Raw genomic sequence first — 17,332 nt, 5'->3', positions numbered from 1 at the left:
AAATTTTATTTCTGGTAAATCTAAAAGAAATAATGATTTGTCTTTGTTAGAAATATAGCTTGGTCCGATATGTTATATATTCTAACAAAGTGCAGATTGGATTTTAACCTATTTAAAACATTTCATTAAAATTCTCAAATTAATATTAATCAGGAAAAAGTACTAATGATGTTCCATAAATTATTTTTTAATTTTTTTCAAAAAGATTCTAATTAGCTAGTTTTTGTCTTCTTTTTTTCGTTTGAATTTCGAATTTTAAAGAGTCGAAATTGAAGATAAACTATGTTTCAAAATTTAATTAATTGTTTTCGTTTTTAAACCGTTCAATTAAGTGGTTTTTTTCATCATTTATTATCTACAAAAAACCTTCCGTAAAAGGAAAAAAAATGCACGAAGGAATGACAGACAGAAATACCCATTTTTTTTATATACATATAGATGTATTTATTAAAGGTAAAATTGAGCAAATTGGCTATTTCAAAAAGGTTGGTGACCCCTGATCAATACCATCATGTCAGCTGACAGCTGTGTCATGTGACCAGGCCAGGTGGGCCTGCAGACCTTCAGTATTTACTGTAAGACTTTCACCCACTCACATTTCTCCATTATCTTCTCCTCTTTTACAGGATACGGCCATAATGTTGACATATTTCTACTCTTGTCTGATCCACTGCATTATTAAAATACTACTGACAGCCAGCGAGTCAAAGGCCTAGTGAAATTAGATTTTCTTATTTAAACGGGGATAGCAGGTCCATTCTATCTGCCATACTTGATAATTTCGCGATATTGCCATATTTTTGCTGAAAGGATTTAGTAGAGAACATCCACGATAAAGTTCGCAAATTTCGGTGCTAAGAGAAAAGCCCTGCCTCTACCAGAAGTCGCAGACGATGACATCACATGTTTGATGGCTCCTCACATATTCACATTGTTTTTGATGGGAGCCTCCAACAAAAAGTGCTTTTCGGACCGAGAAAACGACAATTTCCCCATAATTTGAGCAAAGATGAAAGATTCGTGTTTGAGGATATTAATAGCGACGGACTAGAAAAAAAAACAACAACAAAAATGCGATTGCATTGGGACGGATTCCGATGTTTTTAGACACATTTACTAGGTTAATTCTGGGAAATCTCTTATCTTTCTATTGTGTTGCTAGTGTTTTAGTGAGTTTAACAGTACCTGATAGTCGGACGGGTGTCTCCACGGGTGTCTTGACGCGCAGTGTCTCAGGGGAGTTGACGGCAGCTATGGACGGCACAACCTCAGCTTTTCTCCGGTAAGAACTGACTTTTTAACCACAATTTTCTCACCGAAACCTGCTGGTTGACATGTGGTCGGGATCCATGTTCGCTTGACCGCGCTCTGGTCCATAGGAAAGTTTCACCTCCAGGAATTTTAAACAAGGAATCACCGTGTGTTTGTGTGGCTAAAGGCTAAAGCTTCCCAACTCCATCTTTCTACTGTGACTTCTCCAATATTAATTGAACAAATTGCAAAAGATTTAGCAACACAAATGTCCCAAAAACTGTATAATTATGCCGTTAAAGCAGACAACATTTAACTGTGTGTGTGCGCAGCGCTCATACTTCCTAAAAACCCGTGACATCTTGCTTACACGTCATTATTACACGACGTTTCGAAGACGAAACTCCCGGGAAATTTAACATTGTAATTTACTAAACTAAAAAGGCCGTTTGGCATGTGTTGCAATGTTAATATTTCATCATTGATATATAAACTATCAGACTGCGTGGTGGGTAGTTGTGGGTTTCAGTAGGCCTTTAAAAGCAATTTGTGTCTTTTCACTGTTTGTAAAAAACAAAGTGCGAAGGCATGCAAAACACATAAATAACGACGGTTAAATGACATATTAACTTGCCGATGTATTATTCATCCTACGTAAAATTATACAATTTGGACTTTATCGAATGTACTGTACAGAACTGTAGAGCGGAACAAATGAATTAATATTGTTTCAGGTGGGTTATTTGTTCACGGAGGACACTTCCGGGTACATGTTTGACTATGAGCTGCATTCGCTCTCGCTAGCACATAAACAATACATTCTCTGGTATAGTTTTCTTACTATACATGATGATAAATTAAACACGTCACATAACAGAGATATGATAGTGGGACTTATAGGTATTCTTTGAAGGATAACGAGCCTTTTACGAGTCAACTGACATCGACTTCCGGTAAGAGAACCTTTAGCTGTCGCTCGTTGTTTTGGTTCCACGTTCCCAAAGTAAGCTTCTGTTTGGAATAACATGGCTATGGTAGCACTGGAAATGTTTAAATGTTTAACTCTCTTAAAATGCACACTTTCCCTTTTTTTTTTAGACAATGTTGCTGAATCAGTGTCGCCTCTCCAAAGCGCTGCAGCTCACCCTGGCGGTCATTAAACCAGATGCAGTGGCTCATCCTCTCATCATGGAGGTACTAACAAACATACACTCTCTCATTCTGTTTGAGTTGAATAATATACTACACTTATAAATGATGTACTGGTCATTATTATCCATCCATCCATCCATCCATCCATTTTCTACCGCTTATTCCCTTTGGGGTCGCAGGGGGCACTGGTACCTATCTCAGCTACAATCGGGCGGAAGGCGGCGTACACCCTGGACAAGTCGCTGTCACGCCAAATGTCTTCCCCACTACAAAAACCTTTCCCCCCCCATTTACTTTCGGGGTCATGATTAATACAGATGTTTTGTTAACGCTATATTATAAAAATACAGACGGGATGACGCATTTACTTCCAGGGTGACGTTTCCTCTTATGTCATCCCATAGCTTCCATCCATCCATCCATCCATTTTCTACCGCTTATTCCCTTTCGGGGTCGCGGGGGGCGCTGGTGCCTATCTCAGCTACAATCGGGCGGAAGGCGGGGTACACCCTGGACAAGTCGCCACCTCATCGCAGGGCCAACACAGATAGACAGACAACATTCACACTCACATTCACACACTAGAGACAATTTAGTGTTGCCAATCAACCTATCCCCAGGTGCATGTCTTTGGAGGTGGGAGGAAGCCGGAGTACCCGGAGGGAACCCACGCATTCACGGGGAGAACATGCAAACTCTACATAGAAAGATCCCGAGCCTGGGATTGAACCCAAGACTGCAAGACCTTTGTATTGTGAGGCAGACGCCACCGTGAAGCCCATCCCATAGCTTGTGTTTGTAAATAGTTTTTTACATTTTTTATAATATAGCGTTAACAAAACGTCTGTAATAATCATAACCCCGGAAGTAAATGGGGGGGGGGGGGGGGGGGGGGGTTGTAGGGAGAATAAATTTGGCGTGACATCGCCATCTCATCGCAGGGCCAACACGGATAGACATTAATTATATAAATTGATTTAAGTAGAATGGCGATTTTACAGTAAAAACTTTACATTTACAGAATGTTATTGTATATATTTTTTAATTTTGTACAACATTTTATGGTAAATGGAAAAACACTACCACTGTTAATTGTTTTTTTGATTTTGTTTTATTGGGGGGGTTTACAAAAAAAGATAGCAGATTAGTTGCCAGCATTTTTGTGTTGAATTTATATCGGTTATTACAGCATTAGATTGTTAATGGAAAAACAGTGTAAGTTATTTTTTTATTCTGGCAATTTATCTGCCAGTTTTTCTACCATAAAAACAAATCAGTCGTTTTTTCATTTAAAGTTTAAAGGCCTACTGAAAATAGATTTTCTTATTCAAACGGGAATAGCAGGTCCATTCTGTGTCATACTTGATCATTTCGCGATATTGCCATATTTTTGCTGAAAAGATTTAGTAGAGAAAATCGACGATAAGTTACGCCACTTTTGGTACTTCCTGAAAAAGCCTCGCCTTTACCGGAAGTCGCAGACGATGACGTCGCAAGTGTGGGGGCTCCTCATATATTCACATTGATTTTAATGGGAGCCGTCAACCAAAACAGTTATCGGACCGAGAAAACGACAATTTCCCCATTAATTTGAGCGAGGATGAAAGATTTGTGTTTGAGGATATTGACAGCGACGGACTGGGGAAAAAAAAATAAAAAGAGTTATAAAAAACAAAACGCGATAGCATTGGGACGTATTCTGATGTTTTTAAACACATTTACTAGGATAATTCTGGGAAATCCCTTATCTTTCTATTGTGTTGCTAGTGTTTTAGTGAGTTTAATATTACCTGATAGTCGGAGTGGTGTCTCCACGGCCGGGTGTTGACGCCAATGTCTCAGGGGAGTCGACGGCAGCTATGGACGGCACAAGCTCAGCATTTATCCGGTAAGAACTGACTTTTTAACCACAATTTTCTCACCGAAACCTGCTGGTTGACATTTGGTTTGGATTCATCCATAGTAAATTTTCACCTCCGGGAATTTTAAACAAGCAATCAACGTGTGTTTGTGTGGCTAAAGGCTGAAGCTTCCCAACTCCATCTTTCTACTGTGACTTCTCTAATATTGATTGAACAAATTGCAAAAGATTCAGCAACACAGATGTCCAAAATACTGTGTAATTATGCCGTTAAAGCAGACGACTTTTACCTGTGTGTGTGCGTAGCGCTCACACTTCCTAAAACCCGTGACGTCACGCGTACACATCATCATTACACGACGTTTCCAAGAAGAATCTCCCAGGAAATTTAAAATTGTAATTTACTAAACTAAAAAAGCCGTATTGGCATGTGTCGCAATGTTAATATTTCATCATTGATATATAAACTTTCAGACTGCGTGGTGTGTAGTAGTGGGTTTCAGTAGGCCTTTAAGTACCACAGACACACACACACACACACTAGGTGTGGAAAAATTATTCTTTGCATTTGACCTATCACCCTTGATCAACCCCTGGGAGGTGAGGTGAGTAGTGAGCAGCAGCGGTGGCTGCGCCCGGGAATTATTTTTGGTGATTTGACGCTGAGTGCCAAGCAGGGAGGTAATGGGTCCCATTTTTATAGTCTTTGGTAAGACTCGGCCGGGGTGTGAACTCACGGCCTACCGATCTCCGGGGGGAGGGACACTGTAACCACAAGGCCACTGAGCAAGTAACCAGGCCACTGAGCTGGTACATTTATTTGGTTATTTATTTACAGTAATACACAGTTAAACCAAGATTTTACAGTAAAAATATTGCCGTCATTATTATTTACGTATATATTTTTTTTATTGCAGGCTCTTCACCAAAGCATCCTGGATAACAACTTTGTTATTGTTCGACGCAAAGATTTAGTGTGGAGAAGAGCTGACTCAGAGAAGTTTTATGCCGAACATTCAGGTGTGTCAACCTTTTTCACTCCACATAAAACACACCTTCAGACCTTGTTATACTTTGCTTTTCAGGGCGATTCTTCTTTCAGAGACTTGTTGAGTTTATGTCAAGGTAAACATCACACATGCGAACATATAATAGATACCTGTACTTATTTACATATAACTTCCACTTGAGTCAAGCTGGGATAGGCTCTAGCCCCTCGCCACGGACAAGTGAAAGAAAATGGATGGATGGATTTTAGAACTGTCAAAATTAATGCTTTAACGCAGTGGTCCCCAAACTACGGCCAGGGGTCCAGATAAGGCCCGCCAGCATCCAAAATACGACATGCGGGTAGTCCCAATTTTTTTTTCTTAAATATTATTTTTTTTAATCTGTCCTTCCGAGCCCATCCATTAATCAATTTTATACCGCTTGTTACTCTTGGTGTCTCCTAGCCGCTCAGGGAAATCATATGGATTTTCCCTTTCGATAACATGACATCATCACGCTCGCTCCGCGCTTTCACTCAAAATAATGGCAAAATCATTGGGGAAATGTAAACTAGATTCCGAGTGTAGAGTTTTTAAACATCAGTGGACATATGACTATTTTTTTTCAGTCTAAGGAAAAGGCAGTTTGTCTAATCTGCAATGAGTCCGATTTTTATGTATATATATGTATATATATATATATATATATATATATATATATATATATATATATATATATATATATATATGTATATGTATATGTATATATATATATATGTATATGTATATATATATATATATGTATATATATATATGTATGTATATATATATATGTATATATATATATGTATGTATATATATATATGTATATATATATATATATGTATATATATATATGTATATGTATATATATATATGTATATATATATATATATATGTATGTATGTATATATATATATGTATATATATACATGTATATATATACATGTGTATATATATATATATATGTATATATATATATATGTATATATATATATATATATATATATATATATATGTATATATATATATATGTATATATATATATATATATATATATATATATGTATATGTATATATATGAAGGCAGGGCACTTGGCGGTCCGATCCTCGGCTACAGAAGCTAGCTCTTGGGACGTGGAACGTCACCTCACTGGGGGGGAAGGAGCCTGAGCTAGTGCGCGAGGTAGAGAAGTTCCGGCTGGATATAGTCGGACTCACCTTGACGCACAGCAAGGGCTCTGGAACCAGTTCTCTCGAGAGGGACTGGACCCTCTTCCACTCTGGCGTTGCCGGCAGTGAGAGGCGACGGGCTGGGGTGGCAATTCTGGTTGCCCCCCGGCTCAAAGCCTGTACGTTTGAGTTCAACCCAGTGGACGAGAGGGTAGCTTCCCTTCGCCTTCGGGTGGGGGGACGGGTCCTGACTGTTGTTTGTGCTTACGCACCAAACAGCAGTTCAGAATACCCACCCTTCTTGGGTACACTCGAGGGAGTACTGGAAAGTGCTCCTCCGGGTGATTCCCTTGTCCTACTGGGAGACTTCAACGCTCATGTTGGCAACGACAGTGAAACCTGGAGAGGCGTGATTGGGAAGAATGGTCGCCCGGATCTAAACCCGAGTGGTGTTTTGTTATTGGACTTTTGTGCTCGTCACAGTTTGTCGATAACAAACACCATGTTCAAACATAAGGGTGTCCATATGTGCACTTGGCACCAGGACACCCTAGGCCGCAGTTCCATGATCGACTTTGTAGTTGTGTCATCGGATTTGCGGCCTTATGTTTTGGACACTCGGGTGAAGAGAGGGGCGGAGCTTTCTACCGATCACCACCTGGTGGTGAGTTGGCTGCGATGGTGGGGGAGGATGCCGGACAGACCTGGCAGGCCCAAGCGCATTGTGAGGGTCTGCTGGGAACGTCTGGCAGAGTCTCCTGTCAGAGAGAGTTTCAATTCACACCTCCGGGAGAACTTTGAACATGTCACGAGGGAGGTGCGGGACATTGAGTGGACCATGTTCCGAACCTCTATTGTCGAGGCGGCTGATTGGAGCTGTGGCCGCAAGGTTGTTGGTGCCTGTCGTGGCGGTAATCCCAGAACCCGTTGGTGGACACCAGCAGTGAGGGATGCCGTCAAGCTGAAGAAGGAGTCCTATCGGGTTCTTTTGGCTCATAGGACTCCAGAGGCAGTGGACGGGTACCGACGGGCCAAGCGGTGTGCAGCTTTAGCGGTCGCGGAGGCAAAAACTCGGACATGGGAAGATTTCGGGGAAGCCATGGAAAACGACTTCCGGACGGCTTCGAAGCGATTCTGGACCACCATACGGCGCCTCAGGAAGGGGAAGCAGTGCACTATCAACACCGTGTATGGTGCGGATGGTGTTCTGCTGACTTCGACTGCGGATGTTGTGGATCGGTGGAGGGAATACTTCGAAGACCTCCTCAATCCCACCAACACGTCTTTCTTTGAGGAAGCGGTGCCTGGGGAATCTGTAGTGGACTCTCCTATTTCTGGGGCTGAGGTCGCTGAGGTAGTTAAAAAGCTCCTCGGCGGCAAGGCCCCGGGGGTGGATGAGATCCGCCCGGAGTTCCTTAAGGCTCTGGATGCTGTGGGGCTGTCTTGGTTGACAAGACTCTGCAGCATCGCGTGGACATCGGGGGCGGTACCTCTGGATTGGCAGACCGGGGTGGTGGTCCCTCTCTTTAAGAAGGGGGACCGGAGGGTGTGTTCCAACTATCGTGGGATCACACTCCTCAGCCTTCCCGGTAAGGTTTATTCAGGTGTACTGGAGAGGAGGCTTCGCCGGATAGTCGAACCTTGGATTCAGGAGGAACAGTGTGGTTTTCGTCCTGGTCGTGGAACTGTGGACCAGCTCTATACTCTCGGCAGGGTTCTTGAGGGTGCATGGGAGTTTGCCCAACCAGTCTACATGTGCTTTGTGGACTTGGAGAAGGCATTCGACCGTGTCCCTCGGGAAGTCCTGTGGGGAGTGCTCAGAGAGTATGGGGTATCGGAATGTCTTATTGTGGCAGTCCGCTCCCTGTATGATCAGTGTCAGAGCTTGGTCCGCATTGCTGGCAGTAAGTTGGACACGTTTCCAGTGAGGGTTGGACTCCGCCAAGGCTGTCCTTTGTCACCGATTCTGTTCATAACTTTTATGGACAGAATTTCTAGGCGCAGTCAAGGCGTTGAGGGGTTCCGGTTTGGTGGCCACGGGATTAGGTCTCTTTTTGCAGATGATGTAGTCCTGATGGCTTCATCTGGCCGGGATCTTCAGCTCTCACTGGATCGGTTCGCAGCCGAGTGTGAAGCGACCGGAATGAGAATCAGCACCTCCAAGTCCGAGTCCATGGTTCTCGCCCGGAAAAGGGTGGAGTGCCATCTCCGGGTTGGGGAGGAGACCCTGCCCCAAGTGGAGGAGTTCAAGTACCTAGGAGTCTTGTTCACGAGTGGGGGAAGAGTGGATCGTGAGATCGACAGGCGGATCGGTGCGGCGTCTTCAGTAATGCGGACGTTGTATCGATCCGTTGTGGTGAAGAAGGAGCTGAGCCGGAAGGCAAAGCTCTCAATTTACCGGTCGATCTACGTTCCCATCCTCACCTATGGTCATGAGCTTTGGGTCATGACCGAAAGGATAAGATCACGGGTACAAGCGGCCGAAATGAGTTTCCTCCGCCGGGTGGCGGGGCTCTCCCTTAGAGATAGGGTGAGAAGCTCTGCCATCCGGGAGGAGCTCAACGTAAAGCCGCTGCTCCTCCACATCGAGAGGAGCCAGATGAGGTGGTTCGGGCATCTGGTCAGGATGCCACCCGAACGCCTCCCTAGGGATGTGTTTAGGGCACGTCCAGCTGGTAGGAGGCCACGGGGAAGACCCAGGACACGTTGGAAAGACTATGTCTTCCGGCTGGCCTGGGAACGCCTCGGGATCCCCCGGGAAGAGCTAGACGAAGTGGCTGGAGATAGGGAAGTCTGGGCTTCCCTGCTTAGGCTGCTGCCCCCGCGACCCGACCTCGGATAAGTGGAAGATGATGGATGGATGGATGGATATATATATATATGTATGTATATATATATATATATATATGTATGTATATATATATATATATATATGTATGTATATATATATATATATATATGTATATATATGTATATATATATATATATATATATATATATATATATATATATATATATATACATACATACATACAGGACTGTCTCAAAGTTTGAATATTGTGATAAAGTCCTTTTTTTTCTGTAATTCAACTAAAAACACGAAAATGTCATACATTCTGAATTAATTACACATCAACTGAAATATTGCAAACCTTTTATTATTTTAATATTGCTGATTATGGCATACAGCTTAAGAAAACTCAAAAATACTATCTCAAAAAATTTGAATATTTCCTCAGACCAAGTAAAAAAAATAAATTATAACAGCAAAACAAAATCAAACATTTGAAAATGTCAATAAATGCACTCAGTATTTGGTTGGGAATCCTTTTGCACGGATTACTGCATCAATGCGGCGTGTCATTGAGGCAATCGGCCTGTGGCACTGCTGAGGTGTTATGGATGACCAGGATGCTTCAATAGCGGACTTCAGCTCATTTGCATTATTGGATCTGTTGTCTTTCAGCTTCTTCTTCACAATACCCCACAAATTCTCTATGGGGTTTAGGTTGGGAGGCCAATGGAGGCCAATAATGCCATGGTCAGTACACCAGTTACTGGTGGTTTTGGCACTGTGGACAGGTGCCAGATCATACTGGAAAATGAAATCATCATCTCCATAGAGCTTTTCAACAGATACAGCTTCAATAGCCGTATTCCCATGGTCAAGCCACTCCTGAACTCTAGACAACGGAAGTTCCCTCAGTCAGCAATGGTTTGGGGAGCCATGGCAGCTGCTGGATTTGGTCCACTGTGTTTCATCAAGTCCAGAGTCAATGCAGCTGTGTACATGCTTCCATCTGTTGCAAAGCTCTTTGGAGATGATGATTTAATTTTCCAGCATGATCTGGCACCTGCTCACAGTGCCAAAACCAGCAGTAACTGGTGTACTGACCATGGCATTACTGTCCTCGATTGGCCTGCCAACTCTCCTGACCTAAACCCCATTGAGAATTTGTGGGGTATTGTGAAAAAGAAGCTGAAAGACACCAGACCCAATAATGCAAATGCGCTGAAGTCCGCTATTGAAGCATCCTGGGTATCCATAACACCTCAGCAATGCCACAGGCCGATTGCCTCCATGCCACGCCGCATTGATGCAGTAATCCGTGCAAAAGGATTCCCAACCAAGTACTGAGTGCATTAATCGACATTTTCAAATGTTTGATTTTGTTTTGCTGTTATAAATCTTTTTTTTTACTTGCTCTGAGGAAATATTCAAATTGTTTGAGATAGGATTTATGAGTTTTCTTAAGCTGTATGCCATAATCAGCAATATTAAAATAATAAAAGGCTTGGAATATTTAAGTTGATGTGTAATGAATCCAGAATGTATGACATTTTCATGTTTTTAGTTGCATTACAGAAAATAAAAGACTTTATCACATTCTAATTTTATGAGACAGTCGTGTGTGTGTGTGTGTGTGTGTATGTGTATATATATATATATATATATATATATATATATATATATATATATATATATATATATATATTTGTAAGTATGTATGTATGTGTGTGTGTGTGTTTGTGTATATATGTATATACGTATATGTATATACATATTTCTGTATGTGTGTATGTATGTACTGTATATGTATATATATATATATATATATATATATATATATATGTATGCACAGTTGGGCAAAAAATATTTAGTCAGCCACCGATTGTGCAAGTTGTCCCACTTAAAATAATGACAAAGGTCTGTAATTTTCATTATAGGTACACTTCAACTGTGAGAGACAGAATGTGAAAAAAAAAATCCAGGAATTCACATTGTAGGATTTTAAAGAATTGATTCGTAAATTATGGTGGAAAATAAGTATTTGGTCAATAACAAAAATTCAACTCAATACTTTGTAATATAACCTTAGATTGGCAATAACAGAGGTCAAACGATTACTATAGGTCTTTACCAGGTTTGCACACACAGTAGCTGGTATTTTGGCCCATTCCTCCATGCAGATCTTCTCGAGAGCAGTGATGTTTTAAGGCTGTCGCAGAGCAACACAGACTTTCAACTCCCTCCACAGATTTTCTATGGAGTTGAGGTCTGGAGACTGGCTAGGCCACTCCAGGACTTTCAAATGCTTCTTGTGGAGCCACTCCTTCGTTGCCCGGGCGGTGTGTTTAGAAACATTGTCATGCTGGAAGACCCAGCCATGTTTCATCTTCAAAGCTCTTACTGATGGAAGGAGGTTTTGTGCTCAAAATCTCACGATACATGGCCCCATTCATTCTTTCCTTAGCACGAATCAGTTGTCCTGTCCCCTTAGCAGAAAAACTGCCCCAAAGCATGATGTTTCCACCCCCATGCTTCACAGTAGGTATGGTGTTCTTGGGATGCAACTCAGTATTCTTCTTCCTCCAAACATGACGAGTTGAGTTTATACCAAAAAGTTATATTTTGGTTTCATCTGACCACATGACATTATCCCAATCCTCTGCTGTATCATCAATGTGCTCTCTGGCAAACTTCAGACGGGCCTGGACATGCACTGACTTAAGCAGGGGACACGTTTGGCATTGCAGGATTTGATTCCCTGTCGGCGTAGTGTTTTACTGATGGTAACCTTTGTTACTTTAGTCCCAGCTCTCTGCAGGTCATTCACCAGGTCCCCCGTGTGGTTCTGAGATTTTTGCTCACTGTTCTCATGATCATTTTGACCCCACGGGATGAGATCTTGCATGGAGCCCCAGATCGAGGGAGATTATCAGTGGCCTTGTATGTCTTCCATTTTCTGATAATTGCTCCCACAGTTGATATTTTTACACCAAGCTGCTTGCCTATTGTAGATTAACTCTTCCCAGTCTGGTGCAGGTGTACAATTATTTTCCTGGTGTCTTTCAACAGCTCTTTGGTCTTGGCCATAGTGGAGTTTGGAGTCTGACTGTTTGAGACTGTGGACAGGTGTATTTTATACAGATAACGAGTTCAAACAGGTTCCATTAAAACAGGTAGCGAGTGGAGGACAGAAGAGCTTTTTAAAGAAGAAGTTACAGGTCTGTGAGAGCCAGAGATCTTCCTTGTTTGAAGTGACCAAATACTTATTTTCCACCATAATTTACAAATAAATTATTTAAAAATCCTACAATGCAAATTCCTGGATTTTTTTTCACATTCTGTCTTTCACAGTTGAAGTGTACCTATGATGAAAATTACAGACCTCTGTCATTATTTTAAGTGGGAGAACTTGCACAATCGGTGGCTGACTAAATACTTTTTTGCCCCACTGTATGTATATACATATATATGTATGTATGTATGTACAGTACAGGCCAAAAATTTGGACACCTTTCCATTTAATGTGTTTTCTTTATCTTCATGACTATTTACATTGTAGTTGTCACTGAATGCATCAAAGCTATGAATGAACACATGGAGTTATGTACTTAACAAAAACCGGTGAAATAACTGAAAACATGTCTTGTAGTTTCTTCAAAATATGTAATATGTACATATAGCTCAGCCCCCTGGCCTAATTTTTTTTAACCCAATGCGGCCCCCTGGTCAAAAAGTTTGGGGACCCCTGCTTTAATGCATTTGATTAATCACAAAAAAAATGAGTGCATTAATCAAGTATAAACACAGATTAATAACACAATTTATTTTGACAGTCCATGCATTACGCTTAGCTTTTTCAATAATATACCACCAGTGCTACTAAATGAAAAAAAATTAGTAGCGCAACCATTTTTTTGTAGCACATATACATTTTGAAGCAATATGGAATGTCTCAAAAATCACAATATCATTATTTAACACTCAAACAAGGTACACGTGTGCACTCATACATATGAACACAAGGCCATCATAAGGCCTACTGTATTGCTCAATTAAACTCAGAGAACATCCCTAAACTGTGCGAGCACTGTTGCCAATACGAGTGTAGGGCTGGGCGATATGGACCAAAACTCATATCTTGCTTCAGTTTGGCACACAAACTAATATGGCCCACAAACTAACCCATAAATGAAACTATCCATAGACGTAACTACATATTTCCACAGTGCCTTGATTTAAAAAATTCGAGATTGATGTGACTCCCAAAAACGGGTACCAACAAGTAAGGCATGTAGGTTTGCTTTCATGCTAAATTGTTCAGCTAACAAAAATGCAAAAGAACAAAATGTGAAATAAAGTGCCCTGGCCTCAGAAGACATGTTTTTAACGTCCGCAGCAACATGAAATAAATGTACCTTTAAAGGGGTAAATATCTATTTATGTATACATATGTATATAATATATATATATATATATATATACAAATATACATATATATATATATATGTAAAAATGTTTCATCATATAAGTATATAAGACACACAAAAATATACTGTACACAGGTCCATCTCAATACATTTGAACATCTTGAGCAAGTTACATGATTTCAGGAGTTCTATCCATCCATCGATCCATTTTCTACCGCTTGTTCCTTGGTCGCAGGGGTGCTGGAGCCTATCCCAGCTGCATTCGGGCGGAATTCGGTGTACACTCTGGACAAGTCGCCCCTTCATTGCAGGGCCAAAACTGATAGACAACATTCACACTCACATTCACACACTAGGGACAATTTAGTCTTGCCAATCAGCCTATCCCCAAGTGCATGTCTTTGGAAGTTGGAGGAAGCCGCAGTATCCGGAGGGAACCCATGCAGTCATGGGGAGAACATGCAAACTCCACACAGAAAGACATAATTGAATCCAAGACCTTTTTATTGTGAGGCACGAGCACTAACCACTGTCCCACACTGCTGCCGATTATAGGAGTTTGATCCAAATAAAAGCCTTGGGAAGTTACTACTGTTTATTTGCTGATTAGATTGCAAACTATTAGCTTACAATGTTCACATACTTCAACAATCTTTAGAAAATAACATATTTGAGTCATATTAGGGCACACTGACAACATTTTTTTAATGTGGAAAGGCTTTATAATGGGCTTTATTTTTGAGGTATGACTTGACAAAAACATTCATGATTGATATGTCCTCATCTTTGGTGCTTTGCTCTGCCAAAATCATACCAAAGAACCTAAATTGTGGTTTCTACTGTGTTTTTGTCATGATTTGTGAGTCTGAAGAAATAACATACTATTAGATAACTTTAAACTTGTTTTGTCGCCACAGTGGTCCCATGCGAGCGTATATCTTAGCCAGAGAGGACGCCATTCGCCACTGGAGAGAAATGATGGGTCCGACCAAAGTGTTCCAAGCAAGATACACATCCCCTGGGTCTCTGCGAGCTCAATTTGGACTCACAGACACACGAAACACGGCTCACGGCTCAGGTACCACAGAAGAAATGCAATTAAAAATAGTCTCTTGTCATCATTAAACCAAATAACTGCCAAAAAATGCCTTATTTACAGTTGAAACCTTCTGCTCTTCTTTTATTAGATTCTACAGAGTCTGCTCAAAGAGAAATAGCTTTCTTCTTTCCTGACTTTGGTGTGGAGGAGTGGATGGAGATGGAAGAACCAGCCTTCAGATCAGGACAGATATATTATGACCATCAAAAACATGTGCATGCACTCTCAGCACTGAGTTGACCCCAGATTCACTCGTGACTATTTAACTTGGATGTTGGTTACTAAAACAAAGAACTTGGATGCTAGTTACTGGGACAAAGACCATTTTTATTTGAATTAGAAAACACAAATCCTTACAGATCGTAAGACACAGAAGTACAAACAACACATAAGATAGCAAACAAACTGGCCAGACTTCACTGTTAGTAGTGCAATCTTCCATCAAGCATCCTGAGACACAGCAGAAATTACCTATTGGCCCTTTTATCAATACTAAAAAAGTATTTATTTATGAATTGAATACACAGTTATATACTTTCACCCTTTAAAAAAGTGTTTTAATTGTGCCAAGTCATTAAAATCCATCCATTCACTTTGTGTTGTTATAGATTTGACACTAGTTACAGTATTTGTTTTTCATACAGTTTTTGTGTTATATCTAGCCTTCCTCACAGTGGACAACAATGGCGATATTTCAGCTTAATTGTTTTTGGAATATGTTAAAAAAGGAAGCAAATTACAGTATGTCCGGAAAGTATTAACAGTGCTTCACTTTTTCCACATTGTGTTGTTGCAGCCTTATTCCAAAATGGATTATGATTTTTTTGTCCTCAAAATTCTACACACAATCCCGCATAAATATGTAAAATGAATTTTGTTTTTTTTAGTTTTGCAAATGTATTATAATTTAAAAAACAAACAAACACATGCACATTCATAGCCTGTGTTCAATATTTTGTTGATTTTTTGGCAGCAGTAACAGCCTCAATGTCACGGCGTGGTTTCGACCCACAATTCTCCTGCAGCTAGATCCACCAACACTCTGACTGGCAGTATGCCAGGACACACGCCGAACGCTTCACGTTAACACAAGGCAGCAGCTGCAGATTGTCTGCGATCAGCGCACCTAGCAATATTCAGGAGGACAGCATGAAGACCAGTCGACCCTTGGAACGTCGTTAACTCCTCCTAGTAAGCATTCACGTCTCTGGCTTCCCTCCTGTTGTCCTCGCACACGTTCTTCTTGTCCTGCTTGTCCGCCTCGTCTCATATTCCTTGTTTCTACCGCAATACCTGCCTTGACCCGTGTGCTCGAGCTCTGTGCCTCGCCCCCCCACGGACTTTGGACTGCCTCCCTCGATCTTCGACCCTCGCCTGTACACGGACCTTGTCGCTTCTCTCCTGCCCGCGACGTTCCACCTGTTTACAGACTTCCTTTTTGGCTTGCCCTCTTGGACTGTCGAAGGATTCATCCATCACGCACTTACAACATCGTCTGGTATTATTTGCACGGTTAAGATCACACATAGTCCTACAACAAACACAGAGTTGCATAGACCTCCCACACACTGATCAAAGGTTACAATAAACTCAGTAACCTGAGTTTCTTTGTGGTGTCGTCTCCTTCCACCCCTCGCGTACATAACACTCAAGTCTTTTTTTTAATTCGATGCCACAAGCTTGGCACACCTACTGTATCTTTGATTAGTTTCGCCCATTCTTCATTGCCCATTCTTCTTTGCAGCACCTGTCAAGCTCTGTCAGGTTGGATGGGAAGTGTTGGTTTTCATCCAGAATGTCTCTGTACATTTCTGCATTCATCTAGTCTAGTCAGGGAGGTGACCAAGAACCCGATGGTTACTCTGTCAGAGCTATAGCATTTCTCTGTGGAAAGGAGAACCTTCCAGAAGGACAACCATCTTTGCAGCAATCCACCAATCAGTATGGTATATTGACCAGATGGAAGGTATTTCTTAGTAAAGAGTTTGCCATAATGCACCTTAACAACTCTCAGACCATCAGAAACTAAAATCTTGGGTTTGATGAAACAGATTGAACTCTCTGGCGTGAACGCCAGGTGTTATGTTTGTAGGAAACCACTCATCACCAGGCCTATACCCTCTCTACAGTGAAGCATAGTGGTGGCGGCATCATGCTGTGGGGTTGTTATTCAACGACAGGAACTCAGGGATAAATGCAGCAATGTACAGAGACATTCTGGATGAAAAGCAGCGCTTATCATCCAACCTAATGGAGCTTGAGAGGTGCTGCAAAGAAGAAAGGGAGAAACTTGCCAAATAAAGGTGTGCCAAGCTTTTGGTATTGCATTCAAAAATACTTGTGTGCATTTGCTGCCAAAGCTGCATCAACAAAATATTAAGCCAATGCGAATACTTACTATATGTCTGTAATTTTGTTGTTGATTTTTTTTAAAACCCTGCAAAAAATGTTTTGTCCGCAAAAATTTTATGACAAACATATTTTTTTTCCATTTTGGAATAAGGCTGTAACATAACAAAATGTGGGAAAAGTGAAGGGCTGGGAATACTT

General features: G+C 41.2%; 2 protein-coding genes across 5 annotated transcripts in view; one reads left to right on the top strand and one right to left on the bottom strand.

Moving 5' to 3' along the window:
• Positions 1 to 1,983: 1,983 nt before the first annotated feature.
• nme6 (NME/NM23 nucleoside diphosphate kinase 6) lies at positions 1,984 to 15,374 on the top strand. 2 transcript variants are annotated; one of them, XM_061886082.1, is made up of 6 exons: positions 1,984 to 2,204; positions 2,350 to 2,445; positions 5,182 to 5,284; positions 5,350 to 5,389; positions 14,601 to 14,761; positions 14,871 to 15,374. In XM_061886082.1, the coding sequence occupies exons 2-6, from the start codon at positions 2,353 to 2,355 to the stop codon at positions 15,020 to 15,022; spliced, it is 549 nt and encodes a 182-aa protein (XP_061742066.1). In that variant the 5' UTR covers positions 1,984 to 2,204; positions 2,350 to 2,352; the 3' UTR covers positions 15,023 to 15,374. The 2 variants fall into 2 exon arrangements, with proteins under 2 accessions (XP_061742066.1, XP_061742067.1); XM_061886083.1 differs by lacking the exon at positions 1,984 to 2,204 and adding an exon at positions 2,227 to 2,254.
• baalcb (BAALC binder of MAP3K1 and KLF4 b) overlaps positions 14,899 to 17,332 on the bottom strand; it is a 23,899-nt gene continuing 21,465 nt past the window's right edge. For all 3 annotated transcript variants that reach the window (XM_061886084.1, XM_061886086.1, XM_061886087.1), the window contains one exon: positions 14,899 to 17,332. This exon is cut by the window's right edge and continues 2,198 nt beyond it. The gene's annotated coding sequence lies outside the window, so the exon portion shown is untranslated.

This window comes from Nerophis ophidion, linkage group LG24 (assembly GCF_033978795.1).
Source record: "Nerophis ophidion isolate RoL-2023_Sa linkage group LG24, RoL_Noph_v1.0, whole genome shotgun sequence".
NCBI lineage: Eukaryota > Metazoa > Chordata > Actinopteri > Syngnathiformes > Syngnathidae > Nerophis > Nerophis ophidion.
This window is presented reverse-complemented; position numbering and strand designations above follow the sequence as displayed.